A 16,182-nucleotide genomic window follows, 5' to 3' on the forward strand; every position below is an offset into this window, starting at 1 on the left:
CAACTTTTCCTGTATTTCTTTACTGTGCTCTTACATATTATGTTAATCCTTCCTTAAAACATTGCAAATAGCCAGGATATTTTGCATTTCTGCCTCAAACCACCAGTAGGAATCCATGTTGTCTTAGTTCTGGTAGCATCCCCAAAGAGTTAGAAAGGAGACAAGTAATAAGAAGTTTCTTATTTCCTCACACAAAATTGAAGAATGAAAGACAGTGTGAGTGAATCAGTATCTGTACAAACATCTTTGCAAAATGAGGGAGTAGAAAACTTGGGCATTAGAACTCAGGTTTCTATAGCTTTTGGCATTTATCACCTCTCAGGAATACCTCTATTCAAGTGGGGGTGGGGGGGTGGGTATCCTGTTTGTGATTGTCTGGTTATATTAAAAATATTATGAAGAAAATTTGGAGACAAAAGCCCACATTAACCAGCCTGGTTTACCTATAAACTAAAGTAGAGAAAGGGCGGTGACCGTTTAGTCTTATTGCTTATTTTATAGAAGAGCTTATTAATATTTTGGACCATGTAATATTATAGTGAAACTAATCCTATGATTACCATTTCTTCTTTTCTTTTCACTCTTCCACTTCCTCTGCCTCTGTCTGACATCTAAGATGCAGACACATCCACTGCGGCTCAGAGAGCTCCGGGCCTGCCGAAGGCCACAGGGCTGACAGTGAGAGAATCGGGACTAGACCTGGGGCTCTTGGCTTCTGGTCTAGACCTTGTCTGTTTTAGTCCATTCACAGTCGGATGGAGAGGAAACAGGTTTCATGATAAATAGAGGCCGGGGGCTTCAGTCGAATTTTAAAATCATTCAGTAGAAACTTGTTTTCTAAACTTTTTGGTGTTCAGGTTAATTTACACTCTTTGTGCTAATTCACTCTTTACTTTTTTTTTTTTTTTTTGCTTTATACACTTTTTCTGCTAAGCTAACTTCTAATAATCTGTATGTTTATTGTAGAACATGGAAAATTTTTTAAAAGTGTCTTTAGAGTAGAAAAACATTACCCTGGGCAACCACTGTTAATACTTTTGCTTGTTGCCTTCTAGCTGTTCCTTTTGGGTCTTATACTCTGAAAAATATACCCGAGATATGGTGTATAAGACTTGGCATCTTGTCTTTTCTCTGTGTTTACACTTCACCATAGACCTTTCCTCACCTAGTAAATTGAATCAGAGCTAAAGTTGTTCCAGTCATTTTGATCAATTCATTGTAGGATATTTGATATGTTAAAAATATATGTGCATTTTATTTGACGTTTTTTCCTAGGGTCATTGAAATTGATAGATTATTTGCCATTCAAACATGAAAATCATGCGTTAGAATGTGTGGAAACTTTTGTGCAATGGGCTTTCTAGTTTCTTGTCCAGGAATTACTAGATACCATGACAGGCACACTGTTTCTCTGTATATGTGGACTGTAGTTGCCTTTTTTGGGGGGGATTCTAACCTATCTACCCCTCAAGCGCAGATTCTCTTAAAGCTTGGAATCAGAGTCCTTAGCCAAATGGTGCTTGTTGGATGTCCCCAGTCCTTCACTCAGGAAAAGTCTCAGCTTAGAGAGGGGCGGGTTTGTGAAGCAGGGACTCGGGAAGTCACATCTGTCCGGCTGCTGAGGCTGGAGCAGCAACGGATTGACATGTACTTAGGACATTATAAACCGAAGAACTTTGACAAAAATTCTTAGAAACTTTGTTCATATCTCTGCTCAAGTTCTGAAAGGGTCTGTGCGCCACTGAATTGCTGGCAAGTTTATCTTGTTCTGAGGGAATCAGTTACTATATCTGGGGAACAGTCCCACTTCCCTGATGGAAATACCGAGGCCAGTGCACACAATCATGGAAATGACGGGGAGTTACCGCCAGGGTGAAGAGCCAGCTGCATCTCTCTTCCCATTGTTGCTAATTCTTCTATAAACAGATTTGCACACTTCACTTGCTGAGGAAACACAGCGGCCCGGAAAGTTGTGTGTGGGCTCTGGCGCTGGTGCTCGGCCTGATTTTCCTGTCGGTGGGCCGAGAGCCTTCTGTGTGTTTGCCGCTGGCTGCCTCAGAGGCTGCATCTGTCGGGGAACTTGAGGCGACAGTCTCAGTGGTGGGTGAGCGAGAGGGTAGGCCGATGGCCTTGGCATTTTCTGCTGTCGCTGAATTGTATTTTGTTTGAACTTCATAACCCTTTTGAGGAGTTGGGGCTTATGTAATGAGTGACCAACACCCTGTGAGAGGAAAACCATTCAGCTCGCTCTGGAGAGGGACCCCCCGGCAGTACCTGCCTTCTGAAAGGTTGTGCTCTCTTGGTGTGAGACAAGAGAGGAAGAGCACAGGGAAAGAGACAATGTATTTCCACTCCAGAGCCTAATTAACATGTTCTTCTAATTAACTTTCTTTGCGAGAAACACCACCCTCCCTGCTCCCCCATCTCCAAAGCACACCCAGCCAAACCCGAAAAGCAAGGCCTATTACATTAACAACCTTTTATCGTCTCACACCCTCCCCAACCTGACTTCTACAAACTCCACAGTTTTTGGTCACAGCTTCTAATGATTTCTTGAGTGACACGCGGTATCAGTGGGTTACATAGAAGCGTTTTAAAGATTGTTATGCAGTATACAGAAACGGGCCACTTGGCTGCATTTAGGGTTCATCAACCATTGCAAATGATTCTTCAAATGTTTTGGGTTTGGTAAAACCCAAAACACATTTTGCCAAGTACTTTTCCTCCTTAATTTTTCAAACTGTGTATTTTAGGGAAAATTTGACCCATATGGTTTTGATTCATTTACTCATATCATTGACATTTTTTTTCTTTCTTACGGAGCCATTTGATATCCAAGAAGCTTTCTGAGCCTTTCTTACGTTCATTTTAAGCATTTCCCTTCTTAAAAAGAGGAAGTCCTCCTTGCAGCCTCCGAGGCCATAAATTTTGAGTACTCTCTCAATTCAGCAATACTTAAAAATACATTTGGTATAAATCTGGATTATTATGAACACATTTTATGTTTAGAGCAGATGGGCAGATTTTTGTTTCTGGTTTATGAGGGAAACAAATGACAAAATAAGAAAGTAGGCTTAAATTACCAAAAAAAAAAAAGTTTCGTTTTAGAGAACGTTTAGCTGTTATTAATAAATCCCCATGGTAAGAGCTGTGCTCAGGAGCCTCCTTTCAGGTTATTCCAGGTCTTGGGCAAGATGTAATGAAATAGCCGGTACACCTGTCCTCTTTCATGGGCAATCTGCTGAGGGAAGAAAGAAAATCTCGTAAAGATTTGTGGACCAGGCTTGAAAATGCTTGAATGTTTGCTCGCCACTCAGCAACTCAAGAACAAAGAGTAGGTCTGCAGATCTCATCAAGTTTGCAGACCATTCATCTGCTAAGTCTGGTCGAATCATCACAGCTTTGGGGATGAGACACGGTTCCAGAAATGAACTCGAGAAAGAGTCGAGAGATCTTTGTATTAACAAGATCGTGGTTAATGGCCGAAGACGCCAGGATCATCCTTTGTTCTTATTCGCATTTCACAAAAGAAAACCTTTAACTCCACCCCCCTCCAGTTGCTTTTAAAGAATAATATTAAAATCGAGATTATTAGTGTGTAATGTATGTAAATTGCATATTTGGTGTCAGCCACGCTTGTTAGGCGGCTTCTCCATTTCATGCATATATGTATTAGACTGTTGTGGTTCCATTTCAAATTAGATTTCAATTGCTCAGCACAGTTTCTTTGGGCAAACATTTGTTCATCCTGAAACTTATTAGGGAGAAGCATTTAAGTGTTAATATGTGTTAACTCAAGACTGCTTTTTGACTCCGCTTGTCATTTTTTCGACCACAGTGTTCGCAGTTATCTGATTCCCTAGCTGCCAGGCAAGACGGTGATTTTTTTGTCCATGGAAGGGGTAAGGGCTTATTATGTGGATGGGGTGTAGTCATTAAAAATGGTTGTGATGGGTACTTTTCGGTTTCATATCGCGAAACAATCCTTTTCACGGTGGCATGGTCATTCCTTGACCTTCTCTTGTGCTGTTGAAACATGGTCAGAACAGTAAGATTTCCCCTGGTGGTGGGGCCAGCTCCTGGACATTTGGGGGGCACACATCCTGTAGCTACCTGATGCCAGGCCAGTTGTTTTTTCCATTTCACACACAGGTTGCTGGTCCTGTGCCCTCAGCCTACTTTTATCATTGTGCAGAACCCCACAAGCAGGTGGCCTGCCACCAACCATTTCCCAGCAGAGCCACTTCCTCCCCTTCACACTTTCCAGAAATTCATCTGTGGAACAGTAAGGAGGGGCTTTGATTAAAGAGATTGGTGGGGTGTCCATCAAAGCTTGGACAGAGAGGCAGTCCGTGCACCAGTAGCAGCCTCTCCAAAGCTCTTTCTGTTTCATTGCTAAAGCAGCCCATGAGCTCAAAACCAGGGCTGCAGGAGCCTGTCATGTTTATGAAGGCTCAAGGGTGTTTATGCCCATAAACGAGCCCATTTCAGCTCTACCGGAATAACCGTTGGCCCTTCGCGTGTTCCCATTCTGCATTTAGGTTTCGGGATGTTCTGTGTGGTGAAAGCGGGCTGCTAATCCATTTGTTGAATCGATGCAGACTGTAATTGACTTGGTGCCATTGGTTTCCCCCCGAAGGCTGTGGTTGCTGCCCTTAAAGAGTATGAGGAGAGCCCTGGTTTATGTCAGCTCTAGCCACAGTCTCTTGAGTTTGTTACAGATTTGGAGAATTGTGAGCGAAACAACTGCTTGGCCAAAATCTCCTTTTTAGAGAAAAGGAGGGAGCAGCAGCCAGTGATTGAATCTTACATCATGTCACTGAAATGAGCCACAAGAAAACCTTTCTTGCTGAATTAAAATTTTTTGGTGTCTGCTGAATTGATTTAAATAGAAACTGCATCAGCTGCTTTCTCCTGTACACTGGACAAATCAAATGCAACAGCCCCATCATTTTTAGGTCCATTTGAATTCCTTTAGCCATTGAGGAGAGAAAATTGAGTGTGATTGCTTGGTCTATAACTACGTCCTAGAGTAAAAATTTTTCTTTGTGCTGAATAATACACGGCAGAGCTGTGCCAGATTCTAGTGTGAGGCCAGTGGTCTGAATCAACCCTTTATATGGGGTTGGAATGCAATGTAAAGCTTTTAATTTATTACTGCATTTGCAAAATGGCAATATCTACAGAAATCTGAATACTTGCATATTTATTCAATTAGGGGCTGAATGTGTGCTTTGTACTGCAGACCCAGAAGACTGGATTTAGTCATTACTTGTGTACTATTTTTTTGTTGTTTTTTTTTTCCCCCCTAAAGAATCTGTCTCTGCAAAACAGTCTGGGTTTCATCAGAGGTGTATATTTTTCAATGTACAGCATAATATTTAAAAATCACTCTTGACATTTCGCTAGAGTTCAGTAAACTAGAATTTCGGAGATTAGTGATTGCATTGACCCCGCTGATCAATGGGAAGGATGGAAAATTGGGAGATCCTTGGAGACAGTGCACTTTGTAGATTCACAGGGTAGCATTTGTACCTCGAAGGGAATATTTCTTAGCTGTGAGGGGACAGAGCAGCTAGTCCTCAACACCGAACTAATGAAGGAGGCAGGCATTATTTAAAGAAATCATTATCGTTTTATTTTTTCACAAAATAGTTTCTCATTTTGTGCATGTTGCATTAAAAAATTGAATTAAACTCTTGCATCTGTTGTGAGATTTAAAAGCCCTTCGTAGAGCTGACCCTCTACTTATATGACTCCGTGGGAAAATTTCTGGTTCAATGTCAACCCTTCCATAACTCTTCCAGGCAGAATTTCTTGGTTTAGTCTCTGCTGATGTCACATTACTGTGTTCCTACCTTGTTAAAACACATACCACACTGTGTTATAAAGTGCCCATGTCCCCTTTGACTCTGAGCTTCTAGAGGAATGGTACTAGATCAAAGTCATCCTTGAACACCCAGAAACCAGTGTCTCATAATTAAGGCTTATTCCCCAAAATGGGCTCCTTGGAACAGTATTTGTGGGGAAAAAGGATTCTGAATCAGCAATTTAGTAGATGTTACAAATTATATCCCTTTATCTTTCAGAGTCTCAGTATACATTAGCCTACTAAGGGCTCTGACAAGGCTTGCAGTATGGAAACATGTTTGTATAACTCGGTGTTTTCTAATTTAACTCTGGAGCCCTTTTGTTGAGTATCAAACTGCCAAGTTTTGAGGACCATTTCCTAGGAAATGCTGAATGAAAAAAAACACAGGTGGAGATCCAACTATGATCTGTCCATTTCTAAAATGGTTCCCTTGATGTTTTTCCTAAGTGAAAGTTTCTTTCTGTTAAACATCTGATGTCATCTGCTTCAACACACTGCCATCCCTCTGAGCGACAACCTAGCAAGAAAGAGTAATTTAAAGAAGAAACTATAAACTGCTTACTAATGTTTATTTAGATAAAATTGATAAGGGAGTAAAGGAAAGAAAGAGAATTACTGTTTAGTGAATTAATTGTAGTGTGGATGCAATGTATCCATCTAAACAAGGAGCCCCAAGGTAAAAGGCACTAGACGCCAATACTTACCATTCCTTTACTAGCTGTGTGTCTTCAGACAAGTCTCTGAAACTATCTCAGCTTCTGTTTCATGTTCTTGCTAAACCTGGAAGATATTTAAAAAGTTGTTCTATAGCGCTATGCTGAGAAACACGAGAGGTTTAAATGCTTTTAGATAGAGTAATAATACTGTTTCATTTTTGTTTACTTAAAAATATCATGTGAACCTCAGACCAAAAAAAAACACCCCAAAACACTTTTATTTTGCCTCTGACAAAGAGCAAATGTGGAAACTGAGTCATATCAAAGAAAGGCAGTTTCTTGGTGGACCGAAGTATTTTCAGGTATTGTTCCACTTAGACATTTTTTAAAAACTAAGGACTCATCTTGCTATGCACTCTGAATGCAGTAATTGTAATATGCCTGGGCTATGATAGTCCCCAGAAATACAGTGTACAAAAATGGGTTTAGTTTGAGTAATTCAGATCACAATAGCATGAGAATCCACTGCAATGAAAACAAGAGCCAGCACTGCCTCATCCCATGGGGCCAAGTGTGCGGAGGAGAGAGGATTATCCTATTTATTGATTTCCTTTTCTTTTTCTTGTTTTGATTTATTGAAATATAATATCACACGAATGCATTTAAAAAAATATACAGTCCAACTCCTATGATATTAGATACTAGATAAATTGGAAGCATGATACTGACCTCAAAGGCAGGAGAATATTCCTGAAAGGTGTGTTCATGATTTTCTCACCAGCAAAAGATAAAAGGAACTAAAACAAGAGGTTCAATGAAAAAACTTTGGGACAGTAAGGGACGATTTAAATTTGAGTTAATTGATTGGGAAGCATTCTTTTAAGCACTAAATCACAAAGACTCTGTTTTGTCTGACCTGGAGGAGCAGACCTAATTTCTGTAGACCAGAGACCTAGGTGAGCGGCTCCCCGGCCCGTTGCCAGCCTGCAGAGAGTTGCCTGGGCAATGGGGGGGCATAGCCACCGCCCAGCTTGTGATCCAGGGCACAGGTACATTTTCAAGTGGAAAAGCAACACCTTCATTGGTCCAGTGCCCCTGGAATCGGGTAAGGGAGGGAGTTAGGGTAGATAGGATTTTAGCTTAGTGGAGTCGGAGCTTCTGGCTCTTGGAAGACTGTAATGCTCAGATGTTGACCCACATCTAAGGAGTGGCTGCCTGTTGCATCGTCTGAAGGGAGCGCTTTCCCCCCTGACCACAAAGCCTGTGAACAGAAAACATTCCTGAAAGGTGTGTTCATTCTAGGCATCTACTCATTAGATGAGTATCACTTGGTCTGTTCCGTGGCCCTTTTCTCTCTCCTAAGGACATGTCTTCCTTCACATGAAGAGAAGGAAAGGGTTGCTTCTCTTTTATAATCACCAGGCACTTCGTAGGTGGAATCTTGGGCCTTTGACTTTGGGCAGCCGCAGACGTATTTGCCTCCCTCACACATGGTCTGGAAGAAAGAAAAAATACCCTCGTTGAGCCGGGCAACTCCCTCGGTAGCCCGGAATGTCTGCCCTTCATGCTGTTAGGGTTTTGGGTGGAAGGGAAATCTTCGTGGAATGGGAAATTTTAGCGGAATGGGAATACAGTGGAGCCTAATATCCCTCAGGTTCAGAGGGGCAGAATTGAGTCCCTTCTTTCTAAAAAATTTAGTGGATTTCTAGTTCGTTATAAGCTTTTTTTGGTGACTCTCAGACAGAGCTAGGTAGTTAAGGTTCAGCAAGGTTTGCCTTTATGAATGGTTATCAGGGGGAATGAGCCTTGCATTTCTTTGAATGCAGGTTTAGTTTATGGGCAATTAGAAAGTTTTAAATGCCACCTCATTGAAGCATTGTGGGATGCCCAAGCCCAGAGCTTTTCCCTTTCTGTAGTTGTAATTTTAGGTCCCAAAGGGTCCATTAATATTTAGCAAACGTGTCCTGAAGTCGTCATGAAGTTAAACCAAGATATATGTTTGATTTTCCACAGTCATGTTTTCAGACAGGTTCTGGAAACGATGATAGGTTTGAGTGCTTACCCTTTAAGGGCGCTACTGTGGTGGGGAGAAATTTCCTGAACCAAGAAGAGTTAACAGCAGGTAATGTCATTCCTCCCAGAAAGAGTTGGAGCCTCTGTGTGTTAAGTGATGAATGAGGGGATCTGACCCACATCTGTTTTACATTAGAATGGAACATTGCCCTGACATCGTTAGGAGCATTTGTCAAGATTCCCTGGACAGAGCTTCTGTAAATTACATGCTGCAAATGTGTCAGGGTCAGATAAGAGGATATCATTAACTCCCCCAAGTTTACTCAGGGCTCTGTCAGCCCAGCTCACTGTGCTAACAGCCCACAATCTTCCTTAAGCCGGTGTGTTGTATTTTTCATTCATAGAAGAAAAAAAATACGTATCCTGTATCTGCCCCCCGCCCCCCAATATTGCACATGTTCTTTTCTCATAAATCATATTAATTGTAGACATGGTCACAAAGCATATTAAATGCAGGCATGCGTAAATGAATTAAAACATATGAGAATTTTATTACAGCCCACGGTGGGTCTAGCATAGTCAGCTACCAAATGTATTAACTGGCATACTTTCTCATTTAGGTGGAATAAGCTTTTTTTTAATGGCCTTTATTTTATTGGTGATATATGGACATAATATGATTGTTCATTATTAGCTAGGGTAAACTATACATATTATGCATATATGTATACATGTACATATATATGTGCATATATGTGTATTTTGCGAACCTTTTCTATGCTAGTTCTTTGCCTATATTTATATTTTAGGCATCGGTCCCTAAAAAATAGTGCTACCAATTTAACGGTTAAAATAGGTGCTCTAAAGAACTGATAAAATAGAAGTGAATCTGTAATTGGTCACAGGAATGGGGGTTAAATCATATATGTTACTTAGAGTTTAATTGAGACAGTACTTACTGTGCTCTTCATAAATAAAACTTGAAAATATGTGCCACAACTGAATCGCACTTGGCTGGTACACACACTTTCATCATGCGTTAAACATTGCTACTTGTAAAATGTGAGCTAATGATTAAAATTTAAAAAAAAAAAAAGTGTATTTAGCTGGACGTTTTACAGGCCCTGGGTTTCTATCTGGTTGGGTGAGGGTCAGCCATGCCCTTCCCATAACTCTGGTCTGGGTGAGAAGGTCACCCTACTTACCTTCAGAGAAACTTCTGCCTTCAGGCTACTTCCCTCTTCCAGCTTTCAAACCGACAGGGCCAAAATCTAATTATTTAGATGCTAATCAACTGCAGGATAATTCCTAAGGCATTTGAATCCGAAGACAACATTTTCTGGGAAGTCTCTGTGGTTCCAATGTAAGCTTTTTAAGCCTCCAAGATGCAGTCACTGAGATTTAACTGTTAGATGACTTGGATAGCACCCGTATCGGTAAAAATCATTTGGATAAACACTTGAATATGCGTGTATATTTTTTGGTTCTGGAAATAAGTCATATCCAAATTAAAAAAATATATAGTCAGTAAACTTTGGAGGGATGAATAGAAGGTTTTTAAAAAAAACCCTTTATATTATACAAAGCTGTAATTCACAGCGGTCTTCTAAAAAGCCACTAAATGTATGCTATTAAATGTTAACTCAGAAGAACATCTGGTGACCGAAAGACAAAAATAAATAAATAAAGACACGAACCAGGATCTATACTAACAAAAATAGAAGTGTCTGGATGCACACCATAATTTGCTAAATCATTTTAGATTTCTGATAAGCCCGGAGCACTTTCGACTGAAGGCAAAACTATAACGCTTATGCCAAGACAAATATTTTTCAGACACATTGTTTAAATGTAAATCTTAATTTGGCCCATAGCTTTTATCTTTTATATTTAATCTTAACAATAGGAAAATTAATTCAAGAGAAATGTGGCATGAAGCAATTGTGAAGAGTTAGCTTTTCCTGAACCATATAATCTTCCAATCAAGATATAAACAACCTATTTGGAATTCTGAAATTTGAGAATGAGTTTAAGGAGATCTTCAGAAAATGTCTCTAATAATGCGAATGACTAAGGGATCGGCTTATGATTCTAAGGCTTTGGATTTGTTTGTAAAGGTTACCCATAACACAGTGTAGAAACGGTGTCTGGGAGATGTTTTTGGAGGTAGCAATTTAGAAATATCCTTAATAGATTTTTTTTCAGATGCCTCCCCTGAGGGTTCTACTCAGCTAAAGGTAAAAACTCAGTCTTCTCTGCGTTCCTTTCCCGAAGGACAGAATCGAGATTTTCATTGAAGGACAACTCTTTTCCTGGTCCTTGTACCTCCTGGATTTGTCTGGCATTTAATAATATGGCCAGTGTTCTGTAGACAGAATTGAGTAGCCCTGAGTTTATTTCTTTTCCTTTGAAATAGTTTGTGAAAGCCAGGCCATTGTGTTCCCTCCACCCCAAATTAAAAAAGAATCAGGCAGAAGTGCAGTCCATCCCTGTAGGAGAAATGACCTAATGGTTTATGAGGGGGAAAGACACACACACTTTGCAACAAATTAAGATTTTATTTTATGTTTTGACTTACAGTTGCTGCAGGAAAAGCATATATAAAAGAAATCCTGACAGTACTCTAAAAGGGAAAATATGGCTGGAAGACATTCCATAACCATATTGGGGGCGTTCCAAGAAATCGTTTACCAGCTAACTTCTTTGTGCGGCAACGAGAAATGTTCATAGCTTCCCTTGAACCACATGAAATACAAAATAGCTTTTAAAGAAGCGCACATAAAAGTGAAATGGGAGCCTTCCGCAGAGATTTGAGGTTTTAGATGATGTTAGGGGAAAGCAGTGTATTCTGTATTTACATAGTCGCTATTTTTTTTTTCTTCCCAACAGAAAGTTCATTTTTAATTTCTAAACGACAAGTTATTAAAAGATGGATATTTCTCACGTCTTGTCAGTGTGAAATATTGAAATGAATTGCAATTCGTTATAATTATTTATTTATTTCAATTTCGGACCAAATGTAGGGAGATATTGGGACCTCTTTCTCCATCCTCATGTGGTTCTTGAGAAACAGATCACAATCGCAGTATGTGACAGTCACTTTGGAATAAGAGCCTGTAGGAGAATGTCTCTTTCCCGGCCCGATCAGGGGTCAGAGGGACCAGAGGTGACGGTCCTCTAATTTCTTCGCTTCAGCCGCTGCAGGCGGGCTGCTGAGCCGGGGCCTGAGCGGGGGGCTCTGCCGGCTCCCTCCCCGCAGCCTCCCCCTCTCATCGGCCGTGCTCCCCAATGGCCAGGCTCTCCGAGGAGCTGTGGCTTTATTGCCCTAGAGCCTGGCCCTGGCAGACACCTCCATCTCCCAATGGATCTGTTTCAAGGGCTCACATGTAAATCCTATCCTACCATTTTTATTTTTTTTTCTAATTTAGCAACTGCAAAAAGCTGCTCCAGGAACATCATAAGCTGGTTTTTGCTCACAGGGACGACTCGTTTCTTCTCTTAGAATCTTCATGGTTGTTTCTTTCCCCCACGGTCAAAGTTTTTGCTGCCTTCAAAGTTATGCAAACAAGAAATGGATGGCAGAGGATTTAAAAAAAGTTGATCGCAAAAATGTACATATAGCTCATGGGAGGGTGCGCATGTTTCGAATAAAATTCGGCTCTGGCGCTCCTACTATCACTGTGCGGGGCGCCCCACTCTCCCTTAAAGCGACAGACCGTCAGCCGAATTTCAAGCACGGAGCTTCGTGGCGGATGCTATTGAAAATGTGATTCCTTTTTATCTAGTGCCACTGGACATTTTCTTCTCTGAATTGAGACAGTTACAAAACTGCTTTTTCTAGGTGTGCTTTTTTTCTTTCTCTCTCTCTCTCTTTTTTGCTTAGGACAGCTTATTTACGGTAAGATATTTGTACCTGTGTCATTATTCCCTTTCATTAAAAAAAAAAAAATCACATTTTTTGTATTTTAACCTTCCCTGTCCATTGCTGCCCATTACACCAGTATGCAAAGAGGTACCTCTGATTTAAAAATATTGCAGTTGGCACCGAACAACCTCTATTTTAAAGACTCTTTTCTTCTAATAGACATGCGTAATTTTGGCTTGAAGTAAAATATTTAATAAGTTAGTATATCAATTAAAGTCTATGAATTTTCCAAGTATGCACTGTAAAATCGTCTATATAAGCTCTCAAAGAAAGGCAAAAGAGGAAAAAACCCCATGTAGTTGGAAGAACGTTCGGGAAATAACTTCAATGCCTTCTAGGCTACATTCAGCTTTTTAAAATGAGAAAATGAAGTTAATTCACTATAAACTGTTGGGTAGGTCCCTAAGAGAGCTCAGGCCCTAGTGGCTTTCCATTCTCCTGGAGCTGTGAGTCCTATTGATTCTTACTTTATTTTGTGATTTTCATTCCCCCAAATCTCCAATAACACAAAACTATGCTCTGTTGCATATGACTGTTTTTTAGAGTATAGGTAATTTTTGGAGATTTTTAAATAGATATTTCACCACGAAGCTCAAGAAAATCTAGGAATGGCTTCAGAGAAGTGGAGCCGGGTCATCCACAGAAGATGGTGGTGCTCTCTCTCTTTCTCATGTCTTGGGGCTAATTGATGACGTGTCAGTCTAAAGCTTTATTTCAAGAAGATTTTGTTTAACTGTGAGGATTATGCACACCCTCCCCAAAGGGCGTTGTGGCCTCATTGTTGTGGAACCTAATTTCAGGTGCTTTCTGGGACGCAGGACCAGCCTCTCCCTCCTGCCTTGCCTGAACCCCTGGTTCCTGGCTCCTATGGCCTGAATTTCCTTGGAGGCCAGCACAGCCCCCTCCTCCTGCTCTTCTGTGCACACTTTAAGCTTCGTGTCCTCCAAAGATCGTAAAACACACCAGGACCGTTGTGGCAATACTGTGCCACTGTGGGCCCTGCCTTTACACACTTCGTGAGCAGGTGGTATCTGTAAGCACACGAGGCTCTTCACCCACAGGCCGATCTTTCCCGCAACGGCTTTTTGAGCCCTGCCACTGAATTGTATGAACTTGAGAAAAATCACTTCCTCGCTCGTGTGACAGGTTTCCAGCTGCAAAATTAATTATCCACTTACTTCTGAGCAAGGTGTTGTAGGGGTCAGCGAGCTTGAGTTTGCGAAAGTGTTTCCGTGCTAATCTGAAAGCTGTTCTGTTATCACAGTTTTGTTTTTTTTTTCAAGTTCGCTCGCTCTTTAGGGTTATTTGCAAAACTGAGTGGACTTTTTCTAACATGTTTGCATTTCAGGCTTTTCATTTAACACTTATTTATAGAGAATGTTGGTTTAGAGAAGAAAAGGAAAAATAAGCAAGGGAAGCAGTTGGCTGGCGAATCTTTTACCCTTCCCTCCCCCCCACCCCTCCCCACTCTCCCCTCTCCCTCCCCCCTCCCCTCCCTAATAGGTACTAGGCACTCTGTTAGGTGCGGGCATGTAAAGCTGAGTAGGTTACTCCTCTCAAATCTCTCACAATTCAATGTAGGTCACCGAAGTTATGTATGGTTATCCGGTGGGAGGGGCGGGAAAAGTACAGGAAGCCTCCGGGATGGAACAATTATTTCTGATTACTGAAGGACTCCCAAGATCGGGAGGAACTTTCTTGAGAGGAAACACTGAAAAAAAGACACAGAGATCGCAAAATACAGGAAAAGAGTTTGATTTGAATTCATTTAACTTTTAAAAAGATATAAGCAAATACCTGTTTAAAATCACACGTGAAACAGAGGTACTATATGGTTAGGCATTATTCTATATAAGCAGATGAAATGTCTCCCTAGCGCTGTCCCTGTGCCCCTGTGTCCCCCCTCCTTTCTCCTTTGAAATCCGGGTCCGATTGTATCGCTAGCGGCACAGTATAATCTCTCTGTCTTTTCCCCCTCCTCCTTCCAATTCTTTTCCTTTTCCCTGCCCCCCCCCCTTTCCTTTTTCTGAACCTGCAGTCAGATGTCTTCATTGGGCATGATGTAACACACCTCTGCCACTCTGAACTGAGCTCACCATCATCCGGACAGCTCTTTAACAGTAGATTCCCAAAGAAATCAAAATGGGACGTTTCCAGTTGCTCTGTCAGCCGTAGGCGATGGTCCTCCTCGCATTCTCATGTCTTCCTAATCTGCCTGCTTATTTTAGGTAATGGGACTCCTGGCCAACCATGGTGGGGTACCCCACCAGCCCCAGACCGACTATGCGCTCTCCCCGCTCACCGGGGGCCTGGAACCCACCACCACGGTGTCGGCCAGCTGCAGCCAGAGACTAGACCACATGAAGAGCTTGGACAGTCTCCCAACATCTCAGTCGTATTGTCCACCCACCTATAGCACCACGGGCTACAGCATGGACCCTGTCACCGGCTACCAATATGGGCAGTATGGACAAAGTAAGCCTTGGACTTCCTAGGGGGGGTTTGCTTCTGGAAGCATTAAAAATTCCAACATTTCCTTAAGAAAGGGGAGGTGGCGGCCTGATTCAGCCTTACAGCCCAGGATCAACTCTGGGCAACGCCAGCAGATTGTTCCAGCAAGAACTCGCTTGTATAATTATTTTCTTAACTGATGTCAACAACGTCTTGCGGTTTTTAATTGCCGAGATGTGAAGCCCGATTGGCACTAGGTAAAACACAAGGGTTGGCCAAAATGAAGTAACCCCTGGCATTAGAAACACATGTTCTTAATGAGGTCGGCTCAAGGATCATGTGGAGTATAATCTCAAAGACACAGAGTTATGTCAAACTTGTCTCAGGACTAAAAATATTAGTCCGAATCCTTTGATGCCACGGTATTAAATACGACAGTGCCGGCCGGTAGCTGACTTTGCCCCTTGCCACGAGCTGTCGCAGCACGACCTGAGAGCTGTGTGTGTTTCCTTGCAGGTGCCTTCCATTATCTCAAGCCAGATATCGCGTAAGTGGACCGGCCACTTGGAGCTACAACTGGCCCGATTTCCAGTCTCCATAGTCGAGACATGAAGAATCTTCTCAGAAAAAAAATCGCCCTCTTGGGGGACAGTCCCGACAGCAGACAAAGGAGAGTGATTGATTTGGTTTCTCCGGTAGTTGGTTTCCAATTCTTTTGAACGTGCTGGACAAAGCCGTGGAGAAAAGGAAGACCCGGGACAGTAAAGACAATGCAACATTTTAAGGCAACGATTTCACATGGCTATGTATCCAACACCCCAGCTCTGTAGGCGCTGAAACATTCCATTTGTGTGTGTGCCTGTGCCTGTGCGTGTGTGTGCGTGTGTGCGCGCACGTGTGCTTGAGTGCGTGTGTGCGTGCGTGCGTGTGTGATTTATCTGGACTGGTTCGGGCAAGCAGAATGTTCCCAAATACAGTCGGAGAATTCTCCCCAGTATAACAGGATGGATGCCCCATGCTGACGCTTCTGCAACTTTCAGACTGCTCCCTTAATGCAGCAGGAACGGAGGAATCCTTGACTTTTACACACTGGAAATTGATATGGAAATAAGTGGCACCGTTTTTAGGAAGTTAGACTAGATGTAAAGGGCCTCCCAAATAAATTATTTGTTATCGTACCCTCACTCGGACTTCAGTGGTTACTAAATGTCCCGGAAGGACACGTCTTGCTGGTAGGACCTGGGTCAGCAGGAGGAAAAGCTGGT

General features: G+C 41.9%; 1 protein-coding gene across 2 annotated transcripts in view; it reads left to right on the plus strand.

Annotated features, from left to right (window-relative positions):
- The window catches only part of PAX3 (paired box 3), an 86,276-nt gene extending 70,579 nt beyond the window's left edge, over window positions 1–15,697 (plus strand). For both annotated transcript variants that reach the window (XM_087819371.1, XM_087819372.1), the window contains exons 8-9: window positions 14,695–14,941; window positions 15,434–15,697. In XM_087819371.1, coding sequence (XP_087675497.1) covers window positions 14,695–14,941; window positions 15,434–15,468 — 282 coding nt within the window. In that variant the 3' untranslated portion in view covers window positions 15,469–15,697. The remainder of the gene's footprint in view (window positions 1–14,694; window positions 14,942–15,433) is intronic.
- Window positions 15,698–16,182: the final 485 nt, after the last annotated feature.

Source organism: Miniopterus natalensis, chromosome 8 (genome assembly GCF_054644295.1).
Source record: "Miniopterus natalensis isolate mMinNat1 chromosome 8, mMinNat1.hap1, whole genome shotgun sequence".
NCBI classification, from domain to species: Eukaryota; Metazoa; Chordata; class Mammalia; order Chiroptera; family Miniopteridae; genus Miniopterus; species Miniopterus natalensis.